The sequence below is a fragment of the Lithobates pipiens genome, unplaced genomic scaffold (assembly GCF_037356315.1).
Source record: "Lithobates pipiens isolate NorthernLeopardFrog02 unplaced genomic scaffold, aLitPip1_a1.2 Scaffold_166, whole genome shotgun sequence".
Classification (NCBI taxonomy): domain Eukaryota; kingdom Metazoa; phylum Chordata; class Amphibia; order Anura; family Ranidae; genus Lithobates; species Lithobates pipiens.
In genome coordinates this window covers 1157534-1173205 of record NW_027507752.1, presented here as the reverse complement: position 1 = coordinate 1173205, position 15672 = coordinate 1157534, and the positions used below count along the sequence as shown (strand labels likewise).

The window sequence follows — 15672 nt, the reverse complement described above, 5'->3', positions numbered from 1 at the left end:
CTGTAGGTCCAAGAAATATCTCCTAAACCTATACAGTTTAGGAGATATTTGCCCGAAGACAGGCACCGCTGTATACGGCGCATGTGCCGCAAGTGTCGGCTCCCGTGCACATGCGTGGGAGTGACGTCATCACGGCTCCGGCGATTCACAGCGGATGTACGTCGGCATATTGGCGTACAGGTACGTCCATTTTTAAATGCCGCCCTGCCATCGCGTGCGCAGCGGCGCACTCACGTGCCGGTTGGGACCCCTATGAGTCAGGTTGCCGGTCCTGTGGACTCGATCGCCGCGGGGATACCCGCAATCGTCTTACAGGGCGGCTGAACGGGGAGATGCTGTTGTAAACAGCATCTTCCCGTTCTGCCTAGCAACGCTGATCTCTTCTCCATGTGATTGAAGCAGAGATCAGTGTTCACAAAAAAAAAAAAAAACAGCCCCCCAGTTAGTAACACGCCCCTAGGAACACTTAACCCCTACACTCTGCCACCCGCTGGTTAACCCCTTCACTGCCAGTGTCATTTACACAGAAATCACTGCATTTGTATAGCACTGATTGCTGTATAAATGACAATGGTCCCAAAAATGTGTCAAAAATGTCCGATGTGTCCGCCATAATGTCGCAGTCACAATAAAAGTCGCTGATCGCCGCCATTACTAGTAAAAAAAAAAAAAAAATTGTTAAGAAAAATGCCATAAAACTATCCCCTATTTTGTAAACACCATAACTTTTGCGCAAACCAATCTATAATCGCTTATTGATATTTTTTTTACCAAAAATATGTAGAATACGTATCGGCCTAAACTGAGGGAAATTTTTTTTTTAATATATATTAATGGGGGATATTTATTATAACAATGATGCGTTTATTTCAAAATTGTCGCTCTATTTTTGTTTATAGCGCAAAAAATTAAAACCGCAGAGGTGATCAAATACCACCAAAAGAAAGCTCTATTTGTGGGAAAAAAGGACGTCAATTTTGTTTGGGAGCCACGTCGCATGACCGCGCAATTGTCAGTTAAAGCGACACAGTGCCGAATCGCAAAAAGTGGTCTGGTCTTTGGCCAGCAAAATGGTCCGGGGCTGAAAGTGGTTAAGATAGACATAAACCACTGTGTACCAAAACAGTTGTCATGCTTTTTTTTTTACCCAGAAAATACAATTTTTTGCCATTTTTTTTTTTACCTGGCGGAGCATGTGACGGGGTGAATGTGCAGGAGAGCGATTGCCAGGCGGCGGTCATGCCATAACAGGAAAGTCAAAGTCTGCAGATTTAAAAAGATTCAAAAAGTAATTTCTAAAAATGACAATAATGTATATAATGTATAATCCACAACTTTTTAAACTGTTGTATAGAATGTGGAAGTTTTATTGCTGTCTGTGTCCCTGTGGGAGAGGTTCTCATGGTCTCGGGTGTAAAAGATGATGGGAAATTCAAGCTTTTTACATCGTCACAGAAATGGGCGGTGAAGAGAAATCTTCCACTGGGGCGAAGAGTTCTGGTGAATAAGACGGTTACGATCTTTTTCTTCCTACTCCGTCTCTGAAACAGGATCAGGGAAATCTTCCTGACATGACCCACAGCAAAAAAACTAAACCTAACAGGAGTCAGAACCATTCACTGGAGCGAGCAGATCCAGGCAGAAAGCATTTTCGGAATTATTTCCGTCTCTTATGATGGGGTGCTGCCCGTCTCCGCTACTGGGTGTAATTAAACAGATTTTCTGTCATTTTGTTGTTTAGGGAATGTTTACAAGTTCCAGACAAGCTCTCGATTCCATGCAATTTTGTGGCACAAACACTTGGATGATGCGTGTAAGAGTGGAAGGCCGCCGGTGAGTGAGACGCAGCAGATGGTAAGAGGGACAACTTTATACCATCTCCATCCTCTTTGCTATCTGTATCTGCCTTACTTAGGTTCAATAACTTTGGGAATAAAAATATGGCGGGTAACTTTGCGAAAATGTTTCTAAAAAAAAATTGTAGTTGTCCTGAGCTTGGTACCTATTCAGCGCTGCTTCAAGGAGTAGTGCAAACACTTCACTTGCTGCATTCTGCAAGTAATGAAGTACTCCTTGCACACAATATGGCACATTTCAAACATTCTTTACCCCTCCGGTGGGCACACCACAAAAGATGCTTCAGGGACAGGCTTAAATTGACAGGTGTAGCCAGACTCCAGACCTGTAAAACACTCCAAAAGCTAACTAAAATAGGTGCCTTAGGGTCACATTACAGGCCAGCCCCACATACTGCTCATGGCAGGGTCTAGGTACAGCCCCCACGGCAGCAACATCATTTACCTGATCCAGAAGACTGCAAACAGAGCTCTCTTGGCACTGCAGCAAATTAAGAACTTTATTTAACCGCTTTCCGGCCAGCGCACAATGGCACGGGTGGGCAAAAGGGCGTACCCGTTCTTCCCTCCATCATAGCGGGCGCATATGCAAACAAGGCATTTCCCTGTTCTGCCTAGTGACGTGACAGGGATCTACTGTTCACTGTCATCAGGAGCAGTGATCTCTGTCATGTCCTAGGTAGCCCATCCCCCACCCTACAGTTAACCCCCTTCCCTGCCAGTGACATTTATACAGTAATCAGTGGCTATTTTTTAGCTCTGATCACTGTATAAATGTCAATAGTTCCAAAATTGTGTCAAAAGTGTCCGATCTACTGCACGCAATTAAAATGAATCTACTGCCGAGGTTACTTTACTTATTTAGAGCACTGCCGATATCCATTAGTACGGTAGACCTACGCAAATTCCAAAACAAGATCTCAAAATTCACATGGGGAAACAAGAGACCTCTGGTGAATAAACGCACCCTTCACACTCCTAAGGCGGGGGGGGGGGGGTCCTGTGAGTCCCGGATTTGGCAAAATACTTCTATGCAGCACACCTGCCACAGCTAATTCGCTTTCACTCTCTCACACCCCAGCCCACCTGGATGAAAATTTAATCAACCCTATATCCTACTAAACCAATCAGCCACCTGATGTGGTTGAAACCAAAAGCAGACCAATCATGATGTGTCCTACACCATCATCCTCATTGAGCAGTGGGACAGACTGTCAAAAATTCATAAATTCAAGTCCCCACACACTCCCAAGGACCCCCGTAGTGGGCGATCCGGATTTCACCCCAGGTCTCAACTCCCAGTCACTAGCCTGGTGGACAAACAAGGGCCTGATCCGCATAGCTGATCTCTATGACCATAGGGGGATTCTAACACAAGAATCCCTTCAAGAGAAGTACCTCCTTCCAAATTCAGAAATCTTTTATTATGTGCAAATAGCACATTTCTTGCACTCCTTGCAAAACACAGCCAATATAACCACGTCCACCCCAATGGGGTATTTATGTAGATCCATTGATAATCACACTGGCCTCATATCTAAAGTCTATAGTATCTTGACATCAGCTTCAGAAACAATGTTCTACATGAAAAAGTGGGAGCAAGACTCTCACTCTTGCCGAATGGTCCACAATGTCCCAGTGTGCATCGAAATCATACATAAATACCTCATCAATCCAAGCAAATTATACGATTTTGCTTAGATGGTACCAACAAGAATAGCCTCGTTTGTTCCAGGGGCCTCACCCTCCTGTTTTCGAGTTTGCGGTCTGGAGGGAACGATGTTTCACATATGGTGGTCCTGCCCCAAAGTGAAACATTTTTGGATCCGCCTATACAATTTTATCTTCTCACTCACACAGGTGAACTTAATCAAATCCCCAAAACAGGCGCTCCTGGGACACCCGTTTAGCAGGTACCCCCCAAACAAGCAGGGAGACTTGTAGCCTTCATCTTTATGGCAGCCAGAATAGCAAATTGCCAGATCATGGAAGACGCCCTCGATCTCTTTTGACTTTGTTAGAAATAAGTTGACATGGATCATGGTAAATGAACGCCTTTCGGCGATCCTACAGGACAAGCGAGCCCAATTTGACAAGGTGTGGGACCCCTGGATAAGATATTTGTCAGACTCTCGATAAGATACCAGGGACCCACCAAATCACTTATGGAGTGCACATCTCTCTCTTTCTTATCTCTCTTCTTTCTGAAATTTCCTTTTTCCTACTTCTACTCTTTCCTTTCTTCTCCCCAGGGAGATGTTTGTGGTCATGGCGATTCCCCTCCCCTCCCCCCCCCCCTCCAGTGGGGTGTGAGGGAATAGGGGGACAGGGCGATAATTATAATTACTTTCCAGACCACAGAATTGTTAATTGGTTTAGTGTTTAGCCTTCTCTGGAAATGCAATAATAGAATGATAAATGTGCTGGTCGGCATTTAGTACGTTGCTTTTCTGTGAAGAGCTTGTTGTATACATACTTTGAGATATGGCAAAAAGTTTATGCCAAAATGTCAAACATATTTTGCAACTTTCAATAAAAACCATTGAAATATAAAAGTGTCCGATCTTTCTGCCGCAATGTCGCAGTCCTGATAAAAAAAATAAAAAAAATCACAGATCACCGCCATTAGTATGCCATAAATCCATCCCCTAATTTGTAGACGCTATCATTTTTGCGCAAACCTATCAATATACACTTATTGTGATTATTTTTTAAAATAACAAATATGTAGTAGAATATATAGCAGCCTAAAAAGTGAGGAAGAAATATATTTTTGGGGGATATTTATTGTAGCAAAAAGTGAAAAAATATATTTTTTCCAAAATTGTCATTTTTGTTTATAGCGCAAAAAATAAAAACACAGAGGTGCTCAAATGCCACCAAAAGAAAGCTCGTATTTGTGGGGGAAAAAAAGTCATTTAAAAAGTGGTTGTAAACCCTCCCCCACAACTTTGTCCCATGTAAATCAGCATAAAAAAACCCTAATGAACACGGCTTGTAGATATCTCCTTACTTGCTTAGTATTGTTGTAATACTTGTTGTTCTGTAGAATGAAGTCACTGAGCATGCCCAGATCTCCCCTGATTTACGGCACACTCTCCATGTCTTATCTATCTGTTATCAGGACTTCCTACGGCACAACACTGAACTCTGCTAATCACTCAGAGCTTCCTCCTACACACCATGTGACCTCACATACAGTCTAAACTTGGCCACTACTGCAGTCTTATCAGCTGAAGCTAAGTCTGACAAAGGGAAACATTAGACATCAGCACAAGTAAATACTATGAAATAAACAAGTCAGCTAGGAACAGGGAAGCAGGGTTGCCATAGAAACGTTGCATTGAGAAGGAGGCTTGGTTAACAGTACAGGAAGTGCTCAATGTAAGGGTGGAAATACACTCCACTGTGGACTATATATATTTATATAAAAAAAAATGCATTCCTTTATGTCCACTGAGCGATTTATCGGTCATTACATGATGGCACTAACACTTGTGTTCACGGCCGAATGTTCGTTTTTCAGAAATTGGTTCGGCTGATTTTTCACATCGTGTGTATGGCCAGCATAAGATTTTATTTAATTGTGATCTGATCTTTAAGAGAAATAACTAAGTTTTGTCCTTTGCTGTTTTGCAGGCACCCACTAATCTCATGTCTTTTGAGTGACCATGACAGCCGGCTTCACAGCTTAAAGTGCCAAAAACCAGGGAGGAGGATATCGGACACCAACAGAAAAAGAAACCCTAGAACATTGTTTTGAAAAAAAAGAAAAAAGAGACTTTTCCACTGAAAGTTCCTGGAGTCCTGAGCAGTTTTAAAAGAAAATGTCATCCTTGTGTGTATTAGAACAGACTTTGCACATATGAGAACAAAAGAGCCAAGTCTCACCTAGCTGTGCTGAAGACACCAGTACGGGACGGACGCCGGTTATCAGAAGACTTCCTAATTTTTGCCTACTGGTTTTATAAACAGTGAATTTTTAAAAACTTGAGCTGCTTTGAGTGCCAGACAATTCTATATTGACCCATGTTGGGTTTAAACTCTTTTGTGATTGGACAAACAAAAAAAAAAAAAAAACATTTACAGTGTTACTTACAATAACGTGACAAAGACATGGCAAACAACAGTTTTGTAACTGGCTGTCTCCAACTTTTCTATATTTAAAAAAAAAAAAAAAAAAGGGATAAAACAAGGACTTTGTATAAATTGTTAATTATTGTGTGTTTGTGGACATGCATTTTGGCACAATCTTAATATTTTATGGTCTGAAATGAGGAATTTTCTTTTTAAAGTAATTGTCCAGTAGCCTAAAATGTACATTGTTTTTCCTTTTTTATTTACTATATTAGTATAACATGTAGGGACAGGAAGTGCCCAATGGAAGGAATGGTGTATTGTGCTTGTTATTAAACATTTTGTCCACCCAGACTTTGCTTCTATACTTCTCTGAAAGCAAGTGCAAGTTCCATGTAATAACCCCCCCCCCCCCCCCCCCACTCAATGGGGCCATTTGGCGATAGGCTCTCTGTGCAGTAAAAAGCACCTTGGTGATAGTTATTGATAGGGGATTATGCATCCACTTGCAGCAAAAGCTAAAAAGAGGCCTGAAAAAAGTTTTTAAAGACTTCCTTCCTGTGCCCAAATAAACTCTTAGTGCCGGTTCACACAGAGGCGACTCAGATCCGACTTCAAGTCGCCCCAAGTCACCTCAGGTCGCACAACATGTAGAAATCAATGTAAGTGAATGAGAGCCGTCTTAATGCACACTACTGAAGTCATTCCGACTTCAGAAAAGGTTCCTGTACTACTTCAATCCGACTTGTAGGCGACTGGTACCCATTGATTTCAATGGAGGTCGCCTCCAAGTCGGATCTCCGTCTATACAGAGGCGACTCTCAGAATTATCAGCTCTCAAAAGGAGTTCCCCCCCTGAGAGCTCATTCTCTGATTGGCCATGGCAAGTCGCCTGGCCTGGGTAGTGTTAAAGTAGTGTTGTAAGTCGCGTCCAAGTCACGTCAAGTCACGTCAAGTCACATCCAAGTTGCCTCCAAAAGTCGTGTTGCCCCTGTGTGAACCGAGCCTTAACGTACAAGTGTTTTCTTTCTTTTCAGTTTGGATAGAAAAGGGAAGGGTAAGAATATTCGTCAGGTTTCCTTCACTTTAGGTATGGTCACAAGGACAAGTAGCAGATGGTAATAGAAGGCCTTCATTTTTTTTTAAAAGACGGTGGCTGGATGGAAGCTGAAGATATACTGCCCCATTCTGGTCTTGAAGAAAGTTGAGTGGATTAGATAAACATCCCAATCTACCTCGTTTACTGACCCTTTTAGGCCAGTACTCTCATATGCAACATTTACTGTATTTATTGGCGTATAACACGCACTTTTTCACCATGAAAATCAGGTGCAAATAGCGTGTGCGTGTTATACGCCAATACAAATATTTACTTTTTCCCTGAAACTTCCCTCTTAAAATGAATGCGTTTGTTATACACCTGTGCGTGTTATACGCCGATAAATATGGTATATCATATGCTAATTTTAACACTGTATGCTCCTAATCTACTACCTATGTAGCAATTAGGAACACTAATGCCGCGTACACAGGACCAGACTTTCTGGCAGACTAGGTCCGACGGACTTGGCCACACACGAACGGACTAAGTGCGTTTGTTTTGAACATGATGATGTAAATGGGACTAAACAAGGAAGTTCAATAGCCAGTAACAATAGCTTCCCGTCGGACCAGTACACAAACTGTTTTCCCGAATGGAGTCCGTTGGATAGATTTCAAACATGTTCTATTTCTACGTCCATCGGATTAATCCCTTCGGGCCTAGTCTGCTGGAAAGTCTGGTCGTGTGTACGAGGCGGTAGATTTTAACGCTACTCAAAAACATCATTGCTCCACCCTGCTACAGCAGCATTTAGGTTGTGTTCCAGACTTACACACGTTCAAGTAATACAGAACAGCGATGATGGGAAAGCAAACTGTGCCAATCTTACCCATGTAGCAATATATACAGTATGTGGTCAGTCTTGACCTTTATAATAATACAAAATTGATTTATAATAGAGAAGCAATGTGCATGCTTTGAGCAATTCATAACGTAAATATTTCACACCAGTGAATTCTGCTAACCAGCTTTTATTTCTTCTTTACTTTCCACATTATCCTGCCAGTAATCCTTTCCTACAGTGAGGGACACAGGAAAAGTACAAATTTAGAGCCTGCCTCTCACTTCAGCCATAGGACTCAAAGCTAGAGGGTTTGTTAACCTGTCTGCATGAAGATGAACCCCCACTATATCAAAATGGGGGGTTGAGTACTTTGCCTTCTCTATTTTTGTTAACTCCTGTAACTCACAGGCTAAACCCCTAGTGTATGGTATCTCTTAGCTGCCCCCCACCTTTTTATTGGAATTACTGCATACATCAGTGACTACGCTAGTAAATTTACTGCAGGAGCTATACCCCCACATGGACTCTTTTCAGGAAAGTGCCCTCTTCTGGCACCCCCATTGTGCAACACGTAGACGACCCTTCCATGAAGAGAGTCAGCCCTCTGAACTCTTGAAGTTCAAACCTTTTTAAAGGGCATCACACCTGTAAGCTTTGACTGGATTAGGCTTCACATGCGTCTTGCAGTGATTACAGTAGGTCACCAATGAGCAAGAGTTTAGCGCAATTCCTTCAAAAAATAAAAAAAAAGTCTACTTGTGGGTCATTGATCTCTTCCTTCTCTGTCCAAAATATTTCCCCTTTTTCCTTTCAGGTTTTGTGGATTGTAAAGGAAATATGCTCCAAGCATAATCTCCTCTTTTCTCATTGACTCTCCTTTTTATGCCCCCCCCCCCCATGTCTGAGAGCCTAAAGTCCCAGGAGTAACCTGCCAGTCTCATGGGGAGCACGGGTGGACTTTGTTCTCCCTCAACCACACTTGCTGGTGTATTGCACCTGCGCACTTCAGATCAAACTCAATTTCTTCAGCTTTATATCTCAAATAAGCCCAATTCCTGAACATTCCCACCTCAGACGATCCCTTCACCATCAGACCTCATTTGAGCCCCAACTCCTGCACCTTCACCCCTAAAATCAGCCCAATTCCTGTGCTATAGACCTTAGATCACCCCAATTCTTGCATCTTCAAACCTCATCGCAATTTCTGTGCTATGGACCCCAGACTACCTCAATTCCTGCACCATCACACCTCAGATCAATGGCGAAGCTAGACATTCGTTCACCCGGAGCACAGACTTAGTTCAGCAACCCCTCCCCATTTCTAATTCTGATAAAGCCTCCATGCCCCATTCTGATAGACCCCCAATTCCCTACTTTAATAAAACTTCTATCCTCCTTTCTGATAAGGCCTCCATTTCCCATTCTGATAAAAAAAAACATGCCTAATCCCCCCCAATTCTGACAAAGTTCCCATTCCGATAACCCTCCCAATTCTGATAACAAGCCGCCTCTTCCTCCCAGAACACACAAACTCTAAGATCCCAACTCGATGGATTCCAGGGCTGAGTCAGCCGACCACCAGCTGGGCAGTTAATCCCACCTTGGGGTCTGGACTCCCTTAAAGTTTGACACGGTCTCTGTAACAGTGTTAACCCCCAGGTACTGCTGTCTCCTGCCTGGATCCCTTCAGCAAGGCCAATTCTCACTCCCCCCAGGGGTCCCAGTCAGATCTCTTCAAGAAGACAGCGTGCAGCCTAAAATCCCCAGCCAGCAGCCTGGGATCCAGATCCTGACTCCCCCTACCCCTGTGACGAGCGTCAGTGAGTCTGTGACACACACAGTGACAAAATCAGTTCAGCCTAATCCAACCTCCCATAGCCATTACCCAGCTAGTGCCAGCTGCAAATAGTCAACCAGTCCAACTCCTCAACAATTTGGCTCCCAGAGCAGGCAGTGCCCTTCTGAAGTTAGCGCCCGAGGCACATGTCCCCTCCTAGTTTCAGCCCTGCCTCGGATCACCCCAATTCCTGCACCATCAAACTCAATTTCTTCAGCTTGGATCTCAAATAAGCCAAAATCCTGAACCTTCCCGCCTCTGAGGAGTCCAAATCCCTTCGCCATCAGACCTCAGATCAGCCCCAACTCCTGTACCTTCACATCTCAAATCACCAGCTCCACTTCTTGCACCTTCATACCTCAGATCAGCCCCAATTCCTGCACCATCAAGCTTCAGATCCAAAAATAAATAAAAAAAATCCAAACCTCCAAAAGAATCTAACTATTGGCATGAATACCGGTAAGTGATATCATATAAATTAGCAGCTGCCATGAAGAAGACCTTGCAAGTACAAAATGGTACTAATAATAACAGTAAATAAATATACCGCGCTTAGTGCCACAAATATTAAATATCATATTTGAAAACGGATACATCTTTAAAAATCGCTAAAAAGTCCTATGCAGGTAATTTAGTGCCACAAAGAAATCGCTAGAAAATCCCATACAGAAGATTTGTTGCAAACATCAATAAACTTGAAGCAATAAGAAGTTCCAAATCCCAATTAAAATACTCGTGCTCTACAAAGTGGATATGAATCCGTGCTTGATATGTGCTCACAGGATCGTGCCCCCCACATGGATGTGAACTCACCCCTCCAAATGGACCAATTATTTCTAGTTTGGTCAAACACGCATGTGGGGCATTCCTCGTGGATTTTCAGTGGACTGATGTGGTTCAGGATGGATACTTCCATATATATAACGGTTTGCGCAGCGCTTTACAACATGAGGGCAGACATTACAAATCAATAAAGGAGGGACTAGAGAGCCCTGCTCCTTAGAGCTTACAATCTAGAAGGGAGGGCTGGATATGATAAGAGGGCCTCATTCCTATATACTAGTGGTGTTGTTTGGGGTAGATGTTCCTCATATAAACGACAGGAAAAAGTTCACGTTCAAGACCCTTTGCCTCACCCACAAACGCGTGCATAGAGAAGCTCCGCAATACCTAATGGAGAAAATAAATCATTACACACCAAACCGCAGTCTTCCATCAGCCAACAAAAACCTCCTCCTCGTGCCCAAAGCCCGGTATAAATCCAAGGGGGATCGGAGATTCGCTGTCCAAGGGCCTCGGCTATGGAATGCTCTACCAATCAACATCCGCCTGGAAGAAAATCACCTGGCTTTTAGGAAAAAACTCAAGACCTTCCTCTTTTAGCAGATGATCAAAGCTCGCCACAGCGCCTAGAGGCGATTCAGTTCGCATTGTGCGCTATACAAGTATTTCATTCATTCATTCAGATCAACCCAGTTTATGAATCTTCAGATTTCAAATAAGCCCCAATGAATGCACATTTACACCTCAGATCACCACAATTCCTGCACCTTCACATATCAAATCTGCACACTTCCTGATCCTTCACATCTCAGAGCGGCCACAATTCCTGCATCTTCACACCTCAATTCAACCCCTATTCCTATACTTTCACACCTCATATCCTGCACCTTCACACCTCAATTCCTGCACCATCAGATTTAAGATCAACCCAAATTCTTCCACCTTCAAACCTCATATTAACCCAGTTTGTGAACCTTCAGACTTCAAATAAGCTCCAATTCCTGCACCTTCACACCTCAGATCACCCCAATTCCTATACCTTCACACATCGAATCAACCCAGTTTTGAAATCTGAATATTTCAATTGAGCTCCAATTCAGAGCAACCCAAATTCTTCCACCTTAAAACCTCAGATGAACCCAGTTTCTGAATCTAAAAAGCCTCAATGACTGCACCTTCACACAACAGATCACCCCAATTCCTGCACATCTCGAATCTGCCCAATTGATGAACCTTCACACAGATCACCCCAATTATTGTACCTTCACACCTCATATCACCCTAGCTCCTCTGATAAAGACCTTAGATTACCCCAAATCCTGAACCTTCACACCTGAAATCAGTCCGATTCCTGTTATATAGACCTCAGAATACCTAGTTTCTCAACCTTCACACCTTGGATCAGCCCCAATTCCAGAAAAGTCGCACCTCAGATCACCCCAATGTCTACATCTTCATACCTCAAATCAACCCTAAATGCCTGAACCTTCACATCTCAGATCAATCCAAATTCCTATACATTCATACCTCACATCACCCCAATTCTTGTACCTTCACACCTCAGATCAGCCCCAATTCTTGCACCATCATGCCTCAAAATCACTCCAATTCCTGAACCTTCAAACCTCAGATCAACCCAGTTCCTGTATCTTCCAACGCAGATCAGCCACAGTTCCTAAATTGTCACACCTGAGATCACCCCCAATTTCTGCACCAGCACACTTCGCATCATCCCCAATTCCTGTACCTTCACATCATCCCCAATTCCTGTACCTTCACATCATCTCCAATTCCTGAAAATTCCCACCTCAGATCACCCTAGTTCCATCATCCCCAAGATTCCGCTACCATCGCACCTCAGATCACCCCAATTTCTGCACCTTAAGATCTCAGGTAAGCCCCAATGAATGCACCTGCACACCTCTCATCACCGCAAATAATGCACCTTTAGATATCAAATAAGCCTCAATGGAAAAAAAAAAATTAGCCCCAATTCCTGCACCTTCATACCACAGATCAACTCCAGTTCCTGCACATTCAGACACCAGATCACCCCAATTATTATTTTATTACAGGTACATATATATATATATATATATAGTCACTGTGGCAGTGTACAGACGTCAGCTGAGTAGAGGTCGGAGGTCAGTGGGGGAGAGGATGGGATCAGCAGGGCAGTGTACGAGGGTCAGCTGGGCAGAGGACCGGGGGGGGGGGGGGTCACTGTACAGGAATCAGCTAGGCAGAGGTCGGCGGGGAAGAAGAGTGTACAAAAGAGAATAAATGTAGGGTTTTTGCACTGGACTTGGAAAGTTCTAGGAGGGACGGAAGTTTTTAGAAGAGTTCAGACATAGTGCTTTATTTACTAAAGGCAAATCCACTTTGCACTACAAGTGCACTTGGAAGTGCAGTCGCTGTAGATCTGAGGGGGGGACATGAAAGGAAAATAAAAAACAGCATTTTTGCTTGTGCATGATTGGAAGATATAATCAGCAGAGCTTCCCCTCAGATCTAAAGCAACTGCACTTGTAGTGCAAAGTGGATTTGCCTTTAGTAAATAAACCCCAATGTGGCATAGAAATTTGCTTCTGTCATACAGGCCACATGTTGCAAGCCTGAGAGGGAACTAGAATCGGAGGAAGGGAGTAGTGTCATATTAGGACATAGCTGTCCTCTTATTCCGGAGCAATCACCCTGAGCAGTGTTCTGTGTTTCCTTTAGGCCAATCGTCAAAGTGCATGTCATTCAGCCCTTTTGTAACAACTCCCTCGTGCCTGTGGTTCACCATTGCTGAAGTGGTTGGATCCCCAGTGGGGTGCTCTCGAAATGTAAGAGGAGAAATTGGGTTTTTTTCATATACAAAATACAAGAGCCAGTATAACCCAGGCGATGACCATGCTCTTACCTGTGTCTCTGTAGTAGACGGCAGCCGAAGGTGTATTAAAACGTGTTGCGCACGTTTCACGTTTTCTGAAGATATGGCATGCCAAGTACATCAACAGGAAGACATTTGCAACTACTGTATATAACCATCCAGAAACAATGTCACAATGCTGCATTTGCTGTTGTTACAAGCACTGCAGTTTGGGTAGGGTTAAGAACTTGCATACAGTACAAGGGAACCCTGTCCTACCTTATTCATGTCGCTTTACCTGCTAGTTCAGGCTTTGCCTGTGAAGTTGGGCTTACCCCTAATGGGGTCTTCAGATTCTTGGGACCATAGGGATGGTCCACAGCCCTGGACCTGTATAGCACCTTGCGGATAACTGCACTTGTTGCAAAAAAGTGCCAAGGTGAGCACCTTATGCAGAACCGAGTCTGAAGCAAACAGTTCAGTCCAGGTACAGTCCCCAAAGTAGTAGACACCAAGAGTTACCGACCTGGAAACTGCTGGGTACTATAGGCAATAAGCAGTTGGGTATTGACAGAAGTGTCTGAAGAAAAAAAAAAGGAATGGTTTAAAAATAAAGAATGAAAAGACCTCCAAAAGAAGAGGCCAATCACCTAATGCCACTAGCAAAACACAAGAGATTGTGGAGTGAACAAGCCCCTAGGGGTGGCCCCCAGCACAGTTTTTGCAGGTGCCCAATCACCTGGCAGCAGCATAAAACCCATGGTCTATGTGTACAAGTCCTCTACTGTACAATTAAGATACAGATTTATAAATTACCTTTCTGTCAGCCTGTTTGGCAAAGCGTCACTCGGTGCTGGGACCTCTGCTACAAAGTCTTCTTAACTCCTATGCTTGTCCAATAGCGGATTCCCCATCGATCACTGACATTCCTCCTGTTGACTTCTGGTCACTGTAAGACACAATAGTGATGTAGAAGTTGGTGGAAGTAATCACGGTGGCTGCACACCCAGAAAGGTGGAATCAGATTAGTGCAGGAGCTCTGCTACTGGATAATAATACATTTTATTTATAGTGGCCTTTTCATCAAAAGATCTCAAAGTGCTGCAGGTCATTAGTACAGTGTGTAGGGGGCATGGCATTTAGTACTACGTTCGTAATTCATTCTACACGATCATTTTCATTACAAAACAGTCATAATAATAAATACAAATACATTCTATAACCCTCATACAATAAATAATACATATGCGTTTAGCTGTAACGTAGTACTAAGTGTCATTCGGACGGCACTGAGGCTGCGCATTATAATTAGACAAATGAGAGGCGGATCTATTCAAGTATAAAATGTAGATGAATTGAGAAGAGTACTATTGTAATTCTTTTTTTAGGGGAGCAGCATTAGAGTATTAATAGATTTTTCTAGTTTTATACATTTTTTTTGGCTCTTTTTTTCAATTTTTCTCATTAGTACAGTGACCATGTATATTTTTTCTTAGCACTGATCACTGTATTAATGTCTCTGGTGATCTCAGTGGCAGTCAGTTCCCTCCCCAACTTCAGTTAGTGTCAGATTGCTCGCTGCATTATCATGGTCCCACTATAAGTCGCTGATCACCATCTTTACTAGAATAAATGTGTAAAAAAAAAAAAAAAAAAAATTATATATATTATTATTCAGGATTTATATAGCGCCAACAGTTTGCGCAGCGCTTTCTAATAAATAAATTATATATATATCCCACACACTCCTCTTCTCCTCCCCCCCCCCCCCAGTCTACTGGGAGCAAGGAGGCAAATTTACAGTCCATGGCTATAATGGGAAGTTAGAACAGAATTTGGGTGCCAGTCACTTTATATATTTGCAATGCTTTAATAAGGAACTTGAAATAAGTAGTGGGAGAGAGGGTTAAGGGAAGCTTCAGATACCATTTGCAGAGCACTTGCAGACTCCTCAACTCCAAAGGTAAACCAGCTTTCTCTTTTAGCAGACCTTGACTACCTGGATAGGCCTCTCACACAGACCTACCCTGTTTCCCCTAAAATAAGACCTAGTGTGATTGTCGGTGATAGCTGCAATAAAAGCCCTACCCCCCAAATAAGCCCTAGTTAAAGTCCTTGTAGGTCTTCTTTTCAGGGTAGGGCTTATTTTTGAGGAAACAGAGTAGGGCTTATTTGGGTGGTAGGGCTTATATTGCAGCCAAAACCGACAATCACGCTAGGTCTTATTTTAGGGGAAACAGGGTAATAGCCAGTAGAATTTCTGAATAAGCCTCTCTCACAGACTTAGCAGCCAGGAGCTAGTCTACCATTGTAGAATAGGATTCAGACCAGCTAGCCCAAACAGACATTGGACTCTCACTCTCAGTCTGCATACTGGCA

General features: G+C 43.1%; 1 protein-coding gene across 5 annotated transcripts in view; it reads left to right on the top strand.

Annotated features, from left to right (window-relative positions):
• RALGPS1 (Ral GEF with PH domain and SH3 binding motif 1) overlaps positions 1-6287 on the top strand; it is a 659487-nt gene extending 653200 nt beyond the window's left edge. For 4 of the 5 annotated variants that reach the window (XM_077484871.1, XM_077484870.1, XM_077484869.1 and 1 more), the window contains 2 exons: positions 1742-1854; positions 5496-6287. In XM_077484871.1, the coding sequence (XP_077340997.1) occupies positions 1742-1854; positions 5496-5525 (143 nt within the window). In that variant the 3' untranslated portion in view covers positions 5526-6287. The remainder of the gene's footprint in view (positions 1-1741; positions 1855-5495) is intronic. The other variant, XM_077484868.1, reaches the window with a different exon arrangement.
• Positions 6288-15672: the final 9385 nt, after the last annotated feature.